The sequence below is a fragment of the Diceros bicornis genome, chromosome 24 (genome assembly GCF_020826845.1).
Source record: "Diceros bicornis minor isolate mBicDic1 chromosome 24, mDicBic1.mat.cur, whole genome shotgun sequence".
NCBI lineage: Eukaryota > Metazoa > Chordata > Mammalia > Perissodactyla > Rhinocerotidae > Diceros > Diceros bicornis.
In genome coordinates this window covers 47,263,711-47,283,890 of record NC_080763.1, presented here as the reverse complement: position 1 = coordinate 47,283,890, position 20,180 = coordinate 47,263,711, and the positions used below count along the sequence as shown (strand labels likewise).

At 59.1% G+C, this 20,180-nt stretch overlaps 1 protein-coding gene across 1 annotated transcript; it reads left to right on the top strand.

Moving 5' to 3' along the window:
• Positions 1–14,625: 14,625 nt before the first annotated feature.
• ANKRD9 (ankyrin repeat domain 9) lies at positions 14,626–17,553 on the top strand. The gene is made up of 3 exons (XM_058567750.1): positions 14,626–14,800; positions 15,780–15,857; positions 16,448–17,553. The coding sequence occupies exon 3, from the start codon at positions 16,501–16,503 to the stop codon at positions 17,458–17,460; it is 960 nt and encodes a 319-aa protein (XP_058423733.1). The 5' UTR covers positions 14,626–14,800; positions 15,780–15,857; positions 16,448–16,500; the 3' UTR covers positions 17,461–17,553.
• The last annotated feature ends 2,627 nt before the right edge of the window (positions 17,554–20,180 follow it).

The following is a 20,180-nucleotide window of genomic DNA, read 5'->3' as shown; positions in this document are numbered from 1 at the left end:
GAAGCTGACCGTGTGGATCCTGAGGCTCTCCCCAACCCCCGCCCTGCCACCCTCCCCTCCACCCCACTTATACGCACACTCACACTCCTAGTCGAGAAGCAGAGTTTTAGGAGAGCCTGAGTTTTGGGAGACTGGAAAAGCAGAGTGACCGAGGCCAGCGTGAGCAGGGCCATCCTCCACTCACTGCTCCCGGGAAGAGGAGCTCAGTGAGGCTGCTGGGGGGGTTCTCTGCCCTGCTGTGAGGCTTCTCTCCAGGGGGCTATGGGGAGTTCCTTTTCCCCATCATTCAGGTCCTTTCCACACCTCCTGTTGCCCTGACTTCCAGGCCCCTAAGGCCCCCCACTTAGGGCTGATGGGGCCCAGCAGGAGAGCCTGCCCAGCACTCGGATCCTGGGTTTTCCCACTGGCCACTATGACGTCTCCTCGAAGGTGAGTGGAGGGCCCAGATTGCAGTCAGCAGTCTCCAGGCCTGGCTAGGTGAGGCCATTCTGACTGGGTACCTCTGCCCCGGCCGGTCCACAGACGGCCCGCCCAGGAGACGAGTGCGTGTTGCGCAGCACAGAGGCCCTCCAGGTTGGCTGAGTATGTGGATCCCAGGGCAGGATGAGTTCTTGTGTGTGTGGAGGAATTTCATTTTTTTAAATTATGGTAAAATACACATAACATAAAATTTACCATCTTAGCCATTTCTAAGTGTACAATTCAGTGGTATTAAACACATTCACATTGTTGTGAAATCATCACCATCCTCATCTCCAGAACTTTTTCCATCTTGCAAAACTGAAACTCTTGTCCCCATTAAACAACAGCTTCCCTCTCTCCCTCCCTCCAGCCCCTGGACCACCATTCTGCTCTCTGTCTCTATGAATTTGACTACTCTGGGTACCTCAAATAAGTCGAATCATACAGTATTTGGCCTTTTGTGGCTGGCTTATTTCATTTAGCATAATGTCCTCAAGGTCCATCCATGTTGTAGCGTATGACAGAAATTCCTTTCTTTTCAAGGCTAAATAACACTCTATTGTATGGCTATACCACATGTTGTCTATCTATTCATCCATCCGTGGACACTGGGGTTGTTTGCACCTTTTGGCTACTGTGAATAATGCTGCTGTGAACGTGGGTGAGCAAACAAGGAACATGATTTTAACGGTGGGGAATTCACTTTAACACATATTGGAGCAAAGAACAAGTGCACCACATGTCACAGACACGAATGCTCAGCGCACGCTGAAGCGATATGGGTGATATAACCACAAACTTTCAGGGCTGACAGTGGTGGGGTGTGCAGATGGGGTGAAAGTCACCACGGGCTGAGGGTACGACTTGGGTTTGAGAAAGTGTGAGCTGGTTAAGCGGAGGTGAGCCCAGGCCTCTCTTCCTGAGTCTCCCTTTCTGAGGCCCTCAGCCTCCGACCCTGCTTGCTCTCCTCACCTTAGCCCGGACCTAGGGCAGCCAGAGGCCACACAAGGCCCCACGTGTCGCTCTGTGCTATTTTGGCTCCAGGTCCCAGAGAGGCATCTGACTGGCTCTGCTCTCACCAGGCTACCTCTGATGGGTCATTGGCTAGCCTGTGGATGGGCTCTCCTTGGTCAGGTGTCCATCCCTGGTCCAATCAGCATGGGGAGAGCAGGCTCAGGTGGGGCCGCCAGGGGGCCTGCAGTTCTCCCAGTGGTCCACACTGCCTTCAGATTCCTGGCTCCTGTGGCTCTTCCAGGGTGGGACGTGGGCATCTGGTCTGAGGGGGGGTTGCAGGGAAGGGGGCTGGAGGACCGTAGGCAGGCTGGAGGGTGAAGGTCCAGGTCTGAGCTGACTGCCCTCTGAACCCCAAGCTTGAGGATAACCAAAGGCGGGGGGCAGGGTGGGGGAGCAGTCCTGCCCCCAGGCTGAGACCCGCGAGCACCCCTTCTCTTAACGAGGCACCTGGGTTTTAGTGTTTGGGGAGTTGGTTGGTACAGGGTGTGTGTGTGTGGGGGGGGTCCCAGGAGCCCCCCGGACGCTGCTCTTCTCTCCTGCGCAGCCTGTGCCCTCCTGCCAGCGCCCCTTTCTCACTCAGGGAGCCCTGACAGTGAGGACTCCAGCTCCCGTGCTTCTTCAGACCTCGCCTCAAGTCCTAGGGTGTCCTGTTGGGAATCTGGGACCCTCTGCACCGGCTCTTCAGCGAGTCTCTGAGCACGGGGCTCTGCGGGCACCCCTGCCCTTTGGCTCCAGGCTCAGGTCAGTGCAGCTGTCCCCACCAGGTATGGGGGGCAAGGGGTGGTGTGCGCTGCTCTTCCCGCCAGGCACACACTCCTTCGACTCCCAATGGATCTGCCCTCCCTGAAACATCTGCCAGGGCGCCAGGCCCCCGCCCCAACAGAGGAGCACCCCTAATTGCCCTGAACTAATTGCCTGCCTCACCTGTGCAGCTGGGCGGGACCCCCCCCCCCCCCCCCCGCCCCAGGCCCGGAGCGTGTTATTGGAAGGAAACTGATTTCCCCAGTTTGGGAGAATTCAGACTTGAGGGTTGAACTTCTCGTGGTTTGGAGCATTTATCATTCAAAACAGGCTTCATTCCCTCACGGAGGGTTTTTGGTAAACAACTCAGAAGTCACCCCACATGCCCTGGGGTGCCAGGCGGGGCACCGAAACACCACAGAAGCCCCAAGGGTTTGGGGTCTGAAACCGGGAAGGCTCAGGCTGCCCCGCCCCGGCCCTCGCTCCTTTCTTTTTCTTTTTAAGAGTTTTATTGATGTATAATTTATATGCCATAAAATTCCCCGAGTTGTCAGGGCACAACTCAATGATTTTTAGAAAATGTACAGAGTTGTGCAACCATCACCACAATCCAGTTGTAGATCATTTTCATCGCTCCTCCCGCAGAATTCCTTGTGCCTCTGTGCAGTCATTGCAGCTCCCACCCTCAGCCCCAGGCAACCACCGACCTGCTCTCCTCATCTCTAGATTTGCCTTTTCTATACACATCATGTAAATGGAATAGCACAATCTGTAGTCTTTTGTGTTCGGTCTCTTTCTTTTATTTAAATTTTATTGTGATAAGAACACTTATCATGAGATCTACCATTTTAACACAATTTTAACTGTACAATACATTCTTGTTGACTGTAGGTGTGTTTGGTTTCTTTCACTTAGCATCATCTTTTTGAGGTTCCTCCATGTTGTGGCATGTATCAGTAATTCATTCCTTTTTAGTGCTGAATAATTTTCCATTGTATGGGCATACCACAATTTATTGATCTATTGACCAGTTAAATGGAGATGTGGACTTGTGTTTCCATTTTTACGCTATTATGAATAATGCTGCTATGAACGCTCACGGACAGGTCTTTGTGTGGACATGTTTTCATTTCTCTTGGGTACATACCTAGGAGTGCAATTGCTGGGTCATACAGTAAGTGCAAGAGACTGCCCAACTCTTCTCCAAAGTGGCCACACCATTTTACATTCCCACCCGCCACGTATGAGAGTTCCAGTTGCTCCACATCCTTGTCAACAGTTGGCATGGTCAGACTTTAATTTTAGACATTCTAATAGGTGTGTAGTGGTATTTCATTGTGGCTTTAATTTGCATTTCCCTAATGACTAATGATGTTAAACATCTTTTCATGTGCTTATTGGCCATCTGTATATCTTCTTTGGTGAAGTGTCTGTTCAAATCTTTTGCCTCTTTTAAAAATTGGGTTGTGTGTCTTTATTATTAAGTTCTAAGAATTCTTGATATAGTCTGGATATATGATTTGCAAACATTTTATCTCAGTCTGTGGCTTATCTTTTCATTTTATCACTGGTATCTTTTTTTTTTTTTTTGTGAGGAAGATCAGCCCTGAGCTAACATCCATGCTAATCCTCCTCCTTTTGCTGAGGAAGACTGGCTCTGAGCTAACATCTATTGCCAATCCTCCTCCTTTTTTTTCCCCCAAAGCCCCAGTAGATAGTTGTATGTCATAGTTGCACATCCTTCTAGTTGCTGTATGTGGGACGTGGCCTCAGCATGGCCGGAGAAGTGGTGCGTCGGTGCGCGCCCGGGATCCGAACCCGGGCCGCCAGTAGCAGAGTGCGTGCACTTAACTGCTAAGCCACGGGGCCAGCCCCACTGGTATCTTTTGAAGTGCAAATGTTTTTAATTTTGACAAAGTTCAATTTATCAGTTCTTCTCGTATAGATGTTTTGCCTAACCCAAGATCATGAAGATTATCTCCCAGGCCAATTCTTGAATTTACCTTCTTTTTCCTCACCCCCTACTTCCTAGGCCTGACAGTTCCACCTCCTCAGTTTTTTCTCCTCCCACTCAGGCACCCCACTTTTGTCCCCTTTCAGCAGTGTTGTTTTTTGGTTTTTGTTTTTTAATTCCTAAATCAGATCACACCCGACGAGGGCAGGGATGTCTCTCTGTTTTGTTCACTGATGAGTCCCAAGTGTCTAGAACACTGCCTGGCATACAGTTGATGCTCAGTAGATATACGCTGGATTCAGTCATATTGTTCCTCAGGTGGCGCTGCATTGCACTTGGAGAAAAGTCCAACTTCACTGTCCAGGCCCACAAGACCCAACATGATCTGGCCCTGCCCAACCTGCCCCCTTGTCAATGCCTCTCCTGCCACCCTGGTCTTCTCTCCAATCCTCAAAAGTGCCCAGCCCATTCCCATCTCAGGGCCTTTGCTTTAGCTGTTCCCTCTGCCTGGAATTAACTCCCCCCTGCACTCCTCAAGCCCAACTCCTTCTCTGGATCAGAGCTCAGCCTAAATGTCACCTCCTCTGAGAAGCCTTCCATGATCACCTCATCTAAAGCAACTGCCCCATCCCCCTTATCCCATCACACTATCACATCACCCTGTTTTCATTGTCCACAGGGCAATTATCTCCAATCAGATGTTGTCCCAGTCTATTACTTCGTGGTTGGTTATCTTCCTGCCTCCACAGGCCCCAGGACGGGAGCAGGGAGAACAGAGCTCCTGGCCCCACTTCAGCCAAGCCCTTCCTCCTGCAGGATCTGTCCGTGGTTCTTCTGGCCCCCGAAGGTCTACTGTCCCCTGTGGTAAGCTGTAACGCTGGTGGCCCCCAATGAACCAGGCTTCCTGGTATTCATGCCCTCGTGAGGTGTCAATCTACACTGACTCTGGGCTTGGCTGTGTCACTTGTTCTGGCCAATGAAATATTAGCAGGGGTAATGGAAACAGAGGTTTGATAAGCTCTAGCGGCTATTTTGTGAGGAAGCCCGTTAGCCATGTGGAGAGGTCAACGAGAGGAGACCAAAGTCCCTGAAGTGACAGCCCAAGCTGGCAGCCAGCTGAGCTCCAGCTGACAGCTAACGCCAACCACAGCCGCGAGAGTGAAGCCGCCTTGGATGTTTTGCCCCAGTGGAGCCTCCAACTAACTGCAGCTGTATGAATGATCTCAGCTGACACAACACGAAGTGGAATTCAATCCAGAGAGTTGTGAGAAATAAAAAATCACTGCTGTTTCAAGCCACTGTTGCAGGGTTGTTTGTTACACAGCAGTAGATAGCTGATATACCTGTGAAGTCTGGTTTGTCTCTCAGGGTTCATTGGCATAATAACTACCGGCCATCTACCCTTCCACCCTCCTTCCCCACTTCCTGTCCATTGCTCTCGGAGGTGGGCAGTTCTCCCAAATCACCCCCCTCCTTGCAGCCAGGAAGCCCCCCCTCACTGACCTGTCTCCTCACCAGTCCAGTCCTGTGCTCCCTCCACAGTGGGCATCAAGGAAAGCTTAGGACTTTAGTGACACCTGGCAGGGCCCTCCCGGCCCCTCCAGGGCCTCAGCGCCCTATTGGATGAGGGGTGGCAGAGTGAGGAGTGGCTCCTGGGGATCCCTGATCCCCCATCCAGTCAGCACTGGACCCTCAGTGGCTCTGCCAGCAGTGTTCTGGGGGCGGGGGGGCATCCCTGGAGTGGGAGCAGAGGACAGGCTTGGGACCCAGTGACACTGAAGGGTGGCCCAGCAGTGGGTCATAATGGACCGATAGGTTCCCATTCGGCCACCTCCCAGCTGGGTGTCCTGTGTCTGGCTCCTCAGACCACTCTGGTCTCAGTGTCTGCATCTGTGAAATGGTCTGCGGTACATCGAACCCTCTGCCCCGCAGGCGCTTGGGAGCCTCAGCAATGTGCACCTGGGGAGGCTGAGGGAAGGGACAGGCGACAGCGGTCATGGAAGCCACTGGGGAGGTGCAATTAAGCCACTTACATGAGCAGGCTCGGCGGGGTGGACTGCATTCCAGTCGGAGGGAACAGCTAGTGTGGAGGTCTGTTCCCAGGGGGAGAGGTGGGGCTGTGCAGAGGGCTCTGGCAGTGCGGGTCGCTGGACACCACTGTGGCCTGCAGGCCACCGCAGGCCCGTGGCGGGGCAGAGGCGGCGTTAGGGGCCTTGGGGCAGTCTCTAGATGGGGGCAGGGGGGCAGCCATCGTCCCCTCTTCGAAGAACTGGAAACTGAAGCGTCTCTCGCCTCTTCCGCTCTGGGAGAGCTGCCCTTCCCACCCTGCGCCCGGATTCGGGACTCCCGAGATTCGGGGACTCCCGAGAGAGGGAGGCGCGGGCAGGGGAGGGGAACCCAGCGCGGGGCCCGACCGCGCGCTTCTCACGCCCTCGCTGTCCGGCAATCCGCCCCGCCCTGCCGCGCCCCGGGACTTCTGATCGGCCAATCGGGGCCGCGGCTGGCCCGGGCCCCGCCCACGAGAGAAGGGGTCGCTAACACTGAGGGGCAGGGTGTGGGGGCGGAAAGCCGGGTGCTAGGAGCTTGAGGGGGAGGCCGAGTGGCCGCAGGCGTGGGGTGCGCAGGATTGTGGCTATTTCACGGCGGAGATGAGACCCAGAGTGGGAAGGGGTATGCGGAGGCCACACGGCGAGTGGCGAGCCGGGCGGGATGTTCGGGGTGGAGACCCAAGCCCGCGGACCCCGCCGCCGGGGCAAGGGCACTCAGACGTCCCCTGGCCCCTGGCGACCTGGGCTTTCTGACCCCGCACCCTCGCTGGGATCCGTGACTGGCTGCGGGCTGCGATGGCGCGCGCGGCCGCCAGGGGGCGGTGTCGGCCCGCGCTGGGCGGTGGGGGTACCGGTCCCGGCCGGACGGAACACCACTTCCCGCTCTTGTTCCCTGCGCGGATGGGGAAACTGACGCCGGGCCCACGCTGGCTCCGGCCAGTGCCTCTCGCCTCCTCCCCAGGGCCGCGCGGTGGGGTCAGAGAAGGGGACCCCTCTCCCCCTCCGAGCCCTGAGCCGGGCAGACCCAATAAGCCGAGTCCACGTCCCCGCCCCTCCCTACCCCTGCTCAGGGCCTTAGCCAAGTGGCTCCGCCTCCTCTAACCTCAGTTTCCCCTAGTGTCACCCAAGAGAAAGTGATTGTGAGGAGGCAGGGATCCAGGCCCCTTGGGCTCGAGGGTCTTGGGAAGGGGGAGTGTTTCTGCGCGCGGCTGGCACACAGGGGCCGCTGTTATTATTAGGACACGTCTGAGCTGTGTGACCTGGGCCAGGCCCGGCTCTCCGGCCTCAGTTTGCCGTTCTGACTCACTTCACTGCAAACCACAACTATTTTTTTTTTAAAGATTTTTATTTATTTATTTATTTTTCCCCCAAAGCCCCAGTAGATAGTTGTCTGTCATAGTTGCACATCCTTCTAGTTGCTGTATTTGGGACGCGGCCTCAGCATGGCCAGAGAAGTGGTGCGTTGGTGCGCGCTCGGGATCCGAACCTGGGCGGTCAGCAGCGGAGCGCGCACACTTAGCCGCTAAGCCACCGGGCGGCCCAACCACAACTATTTACTGAAGGGGACAGTGGAAATTAAGTGGGAGGCGCAGACGAAGTAGGGGCTGCCCTTGGCCAGCCCACCTGGGCTGTGCATATCCCTCTTGCCCTGGGTGTTCGTCGTCCAGGGCGGGGTTCCTGCCGCTTCCCGGGGCAGCCCAGAGGCCTGAGCGCAGAGGGGCTCGTGCCTGGCTCGGGGCGGCTCAGCCAGGCTCCAAAAGTTGTTCCTGACCCTGAGGGGGCAGCTACACGCTCAAGGCAGGAATGCAGCCGGAATGTGCTAGGAGGGTCAGGGAGAAGGCAAGCTGGATCTTCCTCACCCTGCTCCCTGCTCCTGCCAACTTCCCTTCCCACGGCCCCGGCCCCAGGCAGCCAGAGCTGGCTCCACCGGGAGGAGCCAGGTCAGTGTCCCGCAGGCTCCTGCGCTGCTGCCGGCCAGGACCTGGGTTGGGCCTCCACTGAGTCTCTGCGTTGTGCTCAGGGCTCCCTAGTGGCTGGGACTGTGGTGCAGCTGGGATGAATCATGTGCTTCCTGCTCCCAGTCCTCCCTGCCATCAGGGCCAGTCCACACTCCCCATGGGCTGACGAGGCCTGCCAGGCTCCCACCCCTGCCTGCTCCCCCACCTCCAGCAGGCCCTGACCCCACCCACCCAGCCTGATTAACTCCTTCTCCACTTAGTCATCAGCATTTATGGGGCCCCTACTATCCTCCCACAGGGACTGGCTGGCCCCAGCCTTTGGGCTGACAGAGGAGAGACCTCCAGAAGTGCAGGCCTCTGTGTTAGGGGCCCAGTGTGGCTGGTGAGCTCCTTTAGCCAGGTGACACCTGAAATAAGGCCATGCAGACTTCTGGAGACTGGAGGTCCAGGCAGAGGGAACAGCATGTGCAAGGGCCCTGAGGCCCTGAGGGCTGAAGGCCAAGGTTTCCAGTGGATGGAAGGGGTCTGGCCTTGAGGCAGAGCAGGGGTTTTAGTCTGAGATGGGCAGACTGGGAGGGCTCTGAGCAGAAGAGGGGCCGAGCTGACTTGGTTTTGACAGGATCCCTCAGGCTGCGGGAGGCTGGGGCTGAGGCTGAAGCTGGAGCTAGGAGAGTCCAGGGCAGTCTGGACCCGGGAGGTGGGATGGAATGGTGGCGGGGTGGGGGTGGGGGGGTCAAGGTGTTTGAACACAGAGCCCTCGGGACTTGACTGATGGTGTAGGGGTGCAGGTGACCCCTCTTCCTCCAGGAAGTCTCTCCTGCCCACTGGTCTTCAGAACAGGCTCCAAGGGCCTGTTTGTTGAGTAAAGTAATGAGAGAGGCTGACTACCTGACTCTCCTGGCCAGGGATGGAGGGGACCCAGCCCACCATCCCAAACTCCATGTGAGGTCCCCTCATCTTGTGAGTGGGAAAGACTTCTAGGAGGAGGGACCACAGCTTCTACCAGCTTTCTCAAATCTGACACCCCAAGGTGTCAAGACAAGCCAAGGGGCTTAGGAACTCACGAATCCAGAGCTTTCCCTTCTTGGGACAGGATGAAACTTATAGGTTCCACCTATGTGGGCAAAGCCCTGTCCCTTCTCTGAGCCTCAGTTTCTCTACCTGTAAAGTGGGCTGACAATCCAACCTACCTTACTGGGCAAGTCAGTGAGATAATGGGCGTGAGACAGCATTTTACCAATGGGACCTGCCTCTTTAAAAACTTACCTTCATGACACAACATTTGAGCAAATGCCCCTTGTGAAAGATTCAAACCACACAGACCGTACAGAGAAAAAAAACGAAAGAGTTCCCTCCCCTTTCTTGCTGATTGTCTCCCTGGGGGGCACCGCAGTTCACAGATCAGTGTGTGGCTTCCAGGATTTTTAAAACAATACCTATGATTTTTCTTTTAACATTTTATATCGAAATATTTAAAAATTCATCCTAGCAGCTCAGTTATTGAGGCTGGCTCTGTGCCAGGCATGGCTGTGTCTTGCGAGCACTCAGTCACCTCTCCAGATGGCTCCCTGTGTGCTCGGCTCATTCTCATCTTCACTTGTCGGAGGAAACTCAGGCTTTTTGTTCTCGCCTGTGGCTGCACAGTACCTGGTGTGGGCATTAGTCATACAACAGGCATATGAGTTACCTTCTACACCAGGGCCTGTCGAGGGTGAAGGGGACGCTAGTATAATTAGGCTGGGATGACAGGGACTGTCCCAGGCAAAATCACACATTACGATTCCTTCAGGAGTTCCCTTTTGTATGGTCACCTAGGTGGTTTCCAGTTCTTCATTATTAAAAATGCTACAGTGACCCAGCCTCCTTGGTCCTTGGTAATCACCTGTATTCTCTTCAAAGGTTTAATTATGAAACAATTAGAAATAAAATATAAAATTCAGGCTGAATTCTTTTATAAAAGTTTAAAGAATTAAGTGAACAAAAACCACAGCAGTGAGCATCATACATGAAACTTGGCACGTGGGCAAGTATTCATCTGGGATAAGATGCCTACAGAGGAAATTGCTGGACCCAAGGGCATGAGTGTTTTCCCTGCTGGTGGGGCCTTCCGAGGTGCCCTCCCCTCCTCTGCGGGAGAGTGAGGGCCTGGTTCCCAACCTCGCCAGCACAGGCTGTTAGGGATCTCCTTGGTTTTTGCTAAAAGTCAATACAAGAGGTTGCACATTTGCTGATTTCCTACGAAGCTGAATATCTTCGTGTGTTTATTGGCCAGCGTGTGTCTTGCCTGTTCATATCCTTCCCCATTTTCCTTCTGGGTTAATCTTTCTAATTCGGTTGCAGGAGCTCTTTACACATTCTGAATGCCATTCCTTTGCTATGTCCAACATACATACATACATCCTTTGGCTCCCAGGATGTCACTTGTCTTCACCTAGTTTTATCCTGTCTTGGGTCTATACTGGCATCTCAAGCTGAGCCTTGAAGGACCAGTTGGATGGGATGGAGAGTTTGGTGGGAGAACTTGGGCCCAAGTGCAGGTGGGGATGAGCACAGCCCCCAGGAGGGGAAGCTAGAGGAGCAGAGGAGCAAGCGCCCGTGGTGCAGACCCTTGAAGGCCAGGTGGGCTTGGCCCGGTCCAGTCAGGTGGTGGAAGGGCAGGAGCCAGGTGAGCTGGGGGTAGGTGGTGGATGTCCCCACCCTCTCTCCGGGTCCTGGCCATTTCCCATACTGACTCTGCTCAATCCTGCCCTTGGAACAGCTTCCGTTCAAGATCTGAAAATCTGCCTGACTCATTTCATAGATAAGAGACTGCAGCTCAGGCAGGTGGAGTCAGCCTAAGTTCCACAGCTGCTGAGGAGCTGATTAGAACCCAGCAGGTCTGACACCAGCCTCCTCCCCCAGGAAGCTCCCCACCCTCCTCCCTCTACCTGTAGTGCACACCCTGAACTGTGCTCCCAGGCCCAGGCCATCTGCCAGCCCCGCTGCTCTGATGACAGGCTCTGCAGGCCTTGCTGGGGACAGCTGGGGCTCAGGCCAGGAAGGATGTCCATGTGGTGAGTCAACACACACAGTGCACAGATGCACACACATGTGCCTGCGTGCACACACACTCGCATGTACACACACACGTGTTATTCCCATCCCTTCATCCTTGAACCACCTGCCCTCCAGCTCCCCCTTTCCGCTGCTCAGGACCCTCTCCCCACTCGCTCCTGAGCCCTCTCCAAATAGGCTGCTCCTGCCACTCATGGCCTTTTGTAAAGGCCCTGTGACCTACAAGTAGCCATGTCCTCTTGACCTGCTGGTGGCACTTGTCCCAGCTGACTACGCCCTCCTCCTTGGGACACCTGGGCTTCCAGGAACCTGGTGTCTGTTTGGCTTCCCGGGGCCTCTCCCCTCCTCCCTGCCCCCCCCCCACCCCTATGTGCAGGAAGTCCTGGCTCTGGCCTCTGCGCCTCCATTTCTCTGTTTCCCTGGTATCTTCTCTCCACCGTGACCTCCAGTTGTTTATCACCAGCCAGGGCCTCTCCCCCAACCTCCAGTTGCCATGGACACCCCAATGCAGCTGACAGGTGTATTCCTGAATGCCCCCCCGCCCCCCGCTCCTCCCCATCCTTCCAGGTGCTCAGCCTAACCTGGGAGGCAATCTGGAGTGTTCTCTCCCTCTCACACCCACCCTAGTCGGTCAGAATCCACATAGAATTCGACTGCTTCTTCTCTCCAGAGACCTCCATGCCACCCCTTGGCCCCACCACCCCCTCTCAGAACAGTTGGCTACTGGTGGGCTTCCACCCTCTCCCCCTGCAGCATGTTCTCAGCAGCAAGAAGGAGCCTGAGAAGATCTAAGCCAGCCTATGTGGCTCCTCTGCTCAGAGCCCTCCCTCCCCGGAGTCCTCCCACTGACCGGCAGCGTCTTTCTATATCTGCAGCCCCCCATCTCTCTGACCTCACTGGCTGCACCTCCCTACTGGGCACACACAGATGCCTGCCCTGCTGGGACAAGCTCTCCCAGGAGGGGAGTATGTCTTCAGTTGGGTCCCAGAGGGAGCATGACAGGGTCAAAGGTCAAACTCATGCCTAGAAGGCTGTGCTGGTGAGCAGCCCCTGCCCATGCGGGCCTCAGGGGCCCCCTGCGGCCTCCTCACTTTTTCTGGGAATTGAGTCACCCTCTCCATCCTCTGCCCAGTCCCTCCCTGCCCTACAACCCTTCACCTCCCCCCAGGTCCATCCCCCTCCCTGAGGGGAGCTGCCCCTTCCCTCCCTGTTCACACTGTCCCCTGAGCAGCCTCAGACGGCAGCAACCTGGCATACGAAGTGGCTGTGGAGGAGTACGCCCTGCCTGGGCACTGCACAGACTCCACCACGGCCCTCAGGGGACAGGGATGTCACAGCAGCACTGGGAGACCACATGTGCCGGGCACAGGGGAAGACTCCTCAGTGGAGACGACCCGGGACCTAGAGCAGCACATACCCAGGGGATGAGTCTAAAAGTGACCTTGGGAGGAAAAGACCGCCTGCTGAGAGTGCCAGCCCACTGGTGCCATGATGGAGAATGTTACAATGTCAGCCGCCACCGTGGGAAAGGCCCAGGGCTGGGTTGGGGGGCAGGACAGACACAGGCCTTCAGATTTCTCCACGTGTTATTTCAACTGGACGGTGGGCTCCCAGGCGTTCACGATTATTATTATTCTTTTGTATGCCTGAAATACAGTAATTTACTAACTTCCAAACCCCCTCCGCCTCTACCTCCAGGTCCTCAGGCCAAACCCAAGGTTCTTGCCTCAGCATTCAAAGCCCTAGGTGACCCGGCCCTTCCTGACTGACCTCTGCAGCCTCCCTCTGCTACTTCCAGACCTTCGCTCCAGCTGTGCCCCAGCCAGGAATGCCTTTCCCCTGCCCCACCTGGTCTTTCTGGCTATGTCCATGTCCACAGGAAGCTTCTAAGCAGTGGAGAAACGATTTGACTTTTAGAAAGAGGCCTTTGGGAAATCCAGCGAGGAGGGAGGAGGGCAAGTGAATGGGGGGGGCAAGGAAGGCATCAAGGGGTAGGGAGAGACCTGCCCACCCTGGCATCTACAGCCGATGCCCTTTCACCCTCATTCCACTGGTAGCCATGGAGACGGCGTGAGGTTGCACTTCCAGCCCTTGAAGAGTAGAAGGGGACAAGAGAGCAGAGTGGCTAGAGCCTTGAGCCACAGGTGGTTCACCTGGGGCACCACCTCCCTAGGATGTCACCCAGAGTCTGGGGGCTCCCAAAGGCCAAATGTCAACACTAGGACCTCCATTCAGTTGGCCTCCCATCATACCCAGAGACATCCAGAACGGGAAAGCTGGGAGAAACTGTGGGGAAACTGAGGCCTAGAGAGGGGAGGAGAGGAAAGCTGAGGTGGGGCAGAGGCAGAGCCTGGATCCCCAGCACGGTGCTCCCTGTACCCCCACCCTGGGGTACCGAGTTGCTGTAAATTTGCTGGTCTCCAGCAGTCCCCCGAGAGGTGTGGTATGGACCTGCAAGGCCACCCTGCACTGACGAGGGGTCTCAGCGTGACCTCTGGAGCCTGCATGTGTGGTGCCCCAAACTTTGGACCCCTTGTGGGGAGGCTGGGGAGACTGGGGCCCAATCCACCACAAATGTCTGAAGAAAAGCAGCAGAAGCACCTGGCCTCCCTCCTGGCTCCTCCGCACTTGGAGGCCACCTCCCTGCGATTTCCCCTCCTGGCGGCCTCCTCATTGGAGACCCCGATTTCCTGGCCGGCGAATTGGGGGTCATAATTCCCACCACTTCGGGTTGAGAAAGTGAAGTGACATCAAGTATGTTTAGCAAAGAGATTGGCACACAGTAGGTGCTCATAGATAGCTGTCTGCATCTGTTCATCTATTCCCCGGGAAAGGCAGCCAAGAACAAACACCCCGACCCTGGCCGGGCAGAACGCGGTCGGGATCCGTAGGGGTCACAGGTCATACCCCTTGACCCCACCATGTACAGAAGGGAAAAAGTCCCGGAGGTCTTTCCCAAGGTCACAGACAGTCAGTGCAAAGGGGACCTGAAATACGACGCGTGGGGTGACGACGAAAGTCACGCTCGGCGGGGCCCAGACTCACTGAGCGGCGGCACCGCAGGCAGGGCCCAGACCCCGCTTCCCGGCCAGGGACCCCCGCCGCCCGCCGCCCGGAGGCGGGAGCCTGTCCTCGCCGGCGGCTCAGGTTTCCGGGAGCCCCGCCCCCCGCGCGCCCTTAAGTTTCTCCCAACTTTTCCGCGGGTCCCGCTGGGCGCCCCGCCCGCCGGCGGGTGACGTAACAATGGTGCAGCGAGGCAGCCAATGGGCGGCGGCGGGGGCCGGCAGCGCGGGCCAATGGCGGCGGCGGACGCTCCCGCTGTCCTGCCCGGTCCGGGCCGCACTGCGCCGCCCGCCGCCCGCCCGCCCGCCGCCGGCGCCGGCACCGCCGCCCAGCGACCCGGCCGCGGCGGCTCAGAGCGCGGCTGCGGCGGGCGCGGGCGGCGGCGGCTCCCTCCCGTTCGTCCGCCTTGGGACCTTCGCCTGCGCGCCTACCCGCGGGGGACAGCGCGCGCTCCGGCCTGCAGCGGGGGCGGGGACACCAGGCCCGCGGCCCCGCCGCCCCCCACGGTGAGTCCTCCTTCCTCGGCCGGCCCCGCGCGCAGTCCCCGCCCCAGGCGCTGCCCTCCTGGCTGCCGGGCCCCCTGGGCACACGCACAGGCAGGTGCAGCCCTCGCTGCGCCGGCCACCGGCCCGCAGACACCCTGGCCGCGCCTCCCGTGACCCGCGGCCGCCCATGATCCGGCCGTGCCGCCGGAGGAGAGGAGGGAGCTGGCGGGCGGCCCCGGGCGCGCGGCCCTGCCCTCGGTGGTCCAACCCCGTCACGGAGCCGCGGCCGTGACTCGTTGCCCAGTGACGTGGGGCGGCCCAACTTTACGTAACCCGCCCGGCGCCCCACGGTGTTCACACAGGGTACACCTGGGGCGCGGAGGCCCAGGCGTGGGGGGTTGCTCCAGCCATGCTGTCCCCCCAAAAGGGCGCTGTGGCTGCAGCCCACCCCTACCGCGCCCATCTCTGTAACTTAGTTACCCAGTGTGTGTGGACGCAGCCTGTGACCAAGGGCTTACCCTTGCGAGAAAGCTGTGGGGAGCTTGGGCCGGGGCCAGGGCTCAGAGGCCAGGGCTCAGGTTGGGGCTGGGGGCTCAGAGGGCAAAGTCAGGGCTCAAGATGGGCTCCCCGTGGGTTGGGGGTCCACTCACGTCTGGAATGAGCCCCAAATGCGAGGCAGGAGATCTGGGTTCTGGGCCTGCCTCTACCATGATTCGCTGACTGACCTTGGACAAGCTTGTCCCTTGCTGAAAAATGGGATGACAGTACCTACTTCCTCTAATAGTTGGGAAGATCAAGAGAGGTAGCAGACCTGAGGGGATCGGCAGACTGTAAAGTGTTGTGCACACCAGTCTCTAGGTTGACTTTGCCCTCCTGCCTCGTCCCCGGAGCTAGGGATGCTGACATCCAGCAAACGCCGTGTGTGGGTGCAAGGCTAGAGCCCCACCCCCAGACTCGCCCTGCTGAGGTCGTAGCCTGCATCCCCCGCCCTTTCTTACAGATGAGGAAGCCGAGGCACAGAGAAGGAAAGTGATACACCTCTTTCCTCAGAACCGCGGGATCGCGGTGCAGGAACCAGGTAGGTCTGAGTCTAGAGCTCTGCCCGGCCTGGGGGGAGGCTCTAGGGGCCCCCATGCGAGGTCGGGGGTCAGAGGACAGGATCAAGGTTAGGTGGGGCTGGGGACAGGGAGCTTGAGCTACAGAGAGGATTGAGATGTGGGCCACAGCTTTCCAACCCCACTACCTGGCCTTTTCTCTATTTGGGGTTCGATGCACTTACCGCAGGTGGGAGCAGGAGCTCTTCCGGGGTCCCTGGGCTGGAGGGGGTAGAGGGTGGGGTTTCAGTGTGGCCTTGCCAGTGGGTGGAGCTGTGAGGGCTGGGGCAGGGAAGGGCATCTCTAACAGAGGTCTCAGAACAAGACAGTTTCAGGGTGGGAGATCAGGTCCTGCTAGATCAAGGATGTGGAAGGTGTTTCAGGGCCTAGGACAGAAGTGAGCCGTGAGGAGTGACTGGAAGGGCCAGTCGGAGACTGGAGGCAGGTACGAGAATCCTGGACGGGTGGGGCTGGGTGAGGGAGGACGGGAGTCCCCTCTCGGAGCCTCCGGTTCCCAGGTAGAGCCCGGCGAGGGGCGGGGCCGAGGCCTCACTGGGATCCCCTCTGTCCGCAGGTGGTTGGCCACCAGGCCCATGCCCTGAGCCGGGGAGGCGCCCCTCCGCCAGCATGCCGTGGGACACGCGGCGGCCCGGGGGCGGCGCGGACGGTGGGTCCGAGGGCGCGGGCGCGGCGCGCTCGCGGGCGCAGAAGCAGTGCCGCAAGTCGTCGTTCGCCTTCTACCAGGCGGTGCGGGACCTGCTGCCCGTGTGGCTGCTCGAGGACATGCGCGCCAGCGAGGCCTTCCACTGGGACGAGCGCGGGCGCGCCGCCGCCTACTCGCCGTCCGAGGCGCTGCTCTACGCGCTCGTGCACGATCACCAGGCGTACGCGCACTACCTGCTGGCCACGTTCCCGCGGCGCGCGCTCGCGCCGCCCAGCGCCGGCTTCCGCTGCTGCGCCGCGCCTGGGCCGCACGTGGCGCTGGCCGTGCGCTACAACCGCGTGGGCATCCTGCGCCGCATCCTGCGCACCGTGCGCGACTTCCCGGCTGAGGAGCGCGCGCGCGTGCTGGACCGGCGCGGCTGCAGCCGCGTGGAGGGCGGCGGCACGTCGCTGCACGTGGCCTGCGAGCTGGCGCGCCCCGAGTGCCTCTTCCTGCTGCTCGGCCACGGCGCCTCGCCCGGCCTGCGCGACGGCGGCGGCCTCACGCCGCTCGAGCTGCTGCTGCGCCAGCTGGGCCGCGACGCCGCCGCGGCCCCCGCCACCACACCCGCTGTCGCTGCCGCCGGGGCGCCCGCGGAGCCGCGCCAGCGCCGCCTGCTGCTGCTCGACCTGCTGGCGCTGTACACGCCCGCGGGCGCCGCCGACCCGGCCCGCCGCGAGCTGCTGGGTGACCGGCCGCGCTGGCAGCGGCTGCTGGGCGAGGACAAGTTCCAGTGGCTGGCGGGCCTGGCGCCGCCCTCGCTCTTCGCGCGCGCCATGCAGGTGCTGGTCACCGCCATCTCGCCTGGCCGCTTCCCCGAGGCCCTGGACGAGCTGCCGCTGCCGCCCTTCCTGCAGCCGCTGGACCTCACGGGCAAGGGCTAGACCACGGGGACACCCTGGGCGCTGGATTTTTGGAGAATACTATTTTTCAGGGCGTTGTACTCGGCACTTTACATATATTGGTCTCTCTACAGCGGAATGTGCCTTGTCTGTCGCCTGCATTGGGGGCTGCAGCAGGGCGGGCATGCGGGCTCCACGCTGCAGGTTTTCTGGGACCGGCTGGGCTCAGCGCCCCACCTTCGTGTACCCGAGTGGGGTTCACGGTCAAGCGACTCCTGAGAGCCGGGCCCTGCCCTCAGCTCACTGCCTAGCCCCTGAGAGGAGTGACGACCGGCCTCCCACCTTGATCTAGAGCCTCGAGGAAAGTGTCCCAGAGCATGTGACAGCTAAGCAGGAGTTGGGCCGGCGCAGGGGGTGTGGACTGTCGTGTTCAAGCAGAGGAAGGGCATGTGCAAAGGCTCAGAGGCCAAGAGAAGGCGCCGTGAGGTTCTAGGAGGAGTTCCTCTGCACAGTCAGCATGTAGGCTGGTGTCAGCTCCCCTGTGGGGTTTGGACTGGATCCTGAGGGCCGAGGAGGGCAGGAGGGCCTGCTGTGCTGGATGACCCAGGCTGTGTCTCCTGGCCCGTCCACCCCGTCCTCTGCCATCCCAAACTGGCCAGCTGCCCCTCCTTGTGTATCACTGTGACTGCCCCCACCAAAGCTAGTCTGGACTTGTCCCTGTGCCCCTTTTGCTCCCCCGCCACGATTAGCAGGCCCATGGTCGGCAGCTCCTACTTCTCTCACCTCTGCCATTGCAGCTGCTGCTGCCTCAGGTCCCTGGCCCCCAGCACTGTTTCCTCCTTGGGTGGGGTTAGATGCACCTTCCTCCAGACCTGCTCTCTGTGCAGCCCCAGGCCTGGGCTCCTCCGTGTGCCTTGGCCTAGCCCCCCGTGGGTGTTAGGTGGTGCCCATGGTGATGGGGCAGCTGTGTCACCCCGTAGGCAAGCCTTCTTGCCCCAGTCAGTAGAGCTGGTTTCGGCAGGAAGGTTCTGAAGGTGGAGGCTTGTTAACAGATGCACCATGGCCCTTCGGGACAAGGGGAGCCTGGCTGAAAAGCTGGGTTAGTGCCCTGAGGAGGCTTGGGACCAGGGAGGACTGCCAGGCTGCCCCGCCTGGGAATTCTGCAAGGCCGTGAAATTCAACCCTCGCAGACATGGGCAGCAGGGCTACGATGTACTGCCAGGAGCAGAGGGCTAAAGGTCTGCCCAATGAAGAGTGACTTGCCTGGGTGGCGGCACCCGCTGCCCACCTTGCCCCCAGCGTCCCTGAGGGGAGCATGCCTGGGGGCCCAAGAGGCTTTGGGTGGGGACAGCAGAGTCAGGGGTGGTGGGCCACAGCAGGGGGAGTAGGGGAGGGGCTAGGCAGCAGAAGGTCTTGCCTGGGGGTCCTGGTTCTGGTCTTCACCTGCCACCCACTCTCGGAGTGACTTGGACAAACCCCTGACTTGGGCTTCAGTGTCCCCATGTGTTTTGAAGGGATTTGGGACCATTTCTGAGCTCCCTACCTGCCCTGAAAAGAATGTGACCCCGGTTCCTGGAAAGTGTGGGGTGGGTGGACACACAGCCCTGGTGGGGAGGAGGGGAAAATGGAGGGGTGCCCAGTGACTGATCCTAGATTCCAGGCAGGAGTGAGGGCTGCACTTTTCTCCTGCTGTGTCCTTGGCCAGTTAAATAGCCTGTTTGAATCTTGACCCCTGGAGGTGATGGATACTAACATCTCTCCCAGCTCAAAACTTGGGGCATCAGGAGCCCCTGGGTCCTCTAGGAGGTCCCAGGTCCTCATACCAGGGATGCCATTGTGGGGAGAGGGCACATCTCCTTTGGAGGAGATGAAAAGTAGAGACTAGCGTGGCCCCCAGAGCAGCAGGTCGCCGTGGCTCCTGAGAATTGGGCTGGGGAGGTGTCAGGGAACCCTTGGGGCTCAGGTGCCCCCGCAGCTTCTGCCTGGAAAGCCCGGGCACGTAATGGGGGACCTGGGCATGCGGTTCCCTTCATTTCTCCCCAGCCCCAGCTCTGTTCTCCCTGTGGGGTTAGCCCTCCTGGCACAAGGCCCCCTTCACTTCCCCTCTAGACCTACAGCTGCCTCTGGTGACAGAAGCGCCTTTGAGCCCCCTGGGCTGGGGATGGGGTGATGCAGGGGTGAGGGAGCTGTCCTGCTTTGGGGCTCCCTGGCAGGCCTTGGAAGGGGGACCCCAAAGAAGTCATTGTCAGACAAGCAGGAGGGTCCAGCCTGGGCATAGGTTCAGGGGAAGGTCTGGGGCCCAAGTGGGTGGCTTGTTTCGGGGGAGAACTAGGAAGCTGCTCTCGGTGGGACTGAACCAAAGCTGTAGGGACTACTATATCATTCACTAGGTGACTTTGGCTCATCTGGAGGCCCCCTCGGCCCCTCTGCCTTAGAGGGGTGGGAGGGCAGGAGGAGGGTGGCCAGGGCATTAGCCCCTGATGTCCTCGCTGTGGGTGGGTGGGAGGGGGTCAGGGAGGGTAATGGAGTTCACACTGCTTGGAGCTGCAGGGAAGGCTGAGGAAGCTGAGGCCAGCGTCAGCCCTGTGGGGGCAGAGTGGGGCCTGATTCCTGTCACATCTCCCACTAAGTCTCTGGGTCAGGGCACCCTAGGCGTCAGTGAGGCAGAGGACCTACAGAACCTGTGCAGGGCAGATAAGCAGATCCTCCATGTTATCTGGTGGCCACTGCCGGCCAGAGTGAGGGTGGGGCCCAGCATTTGT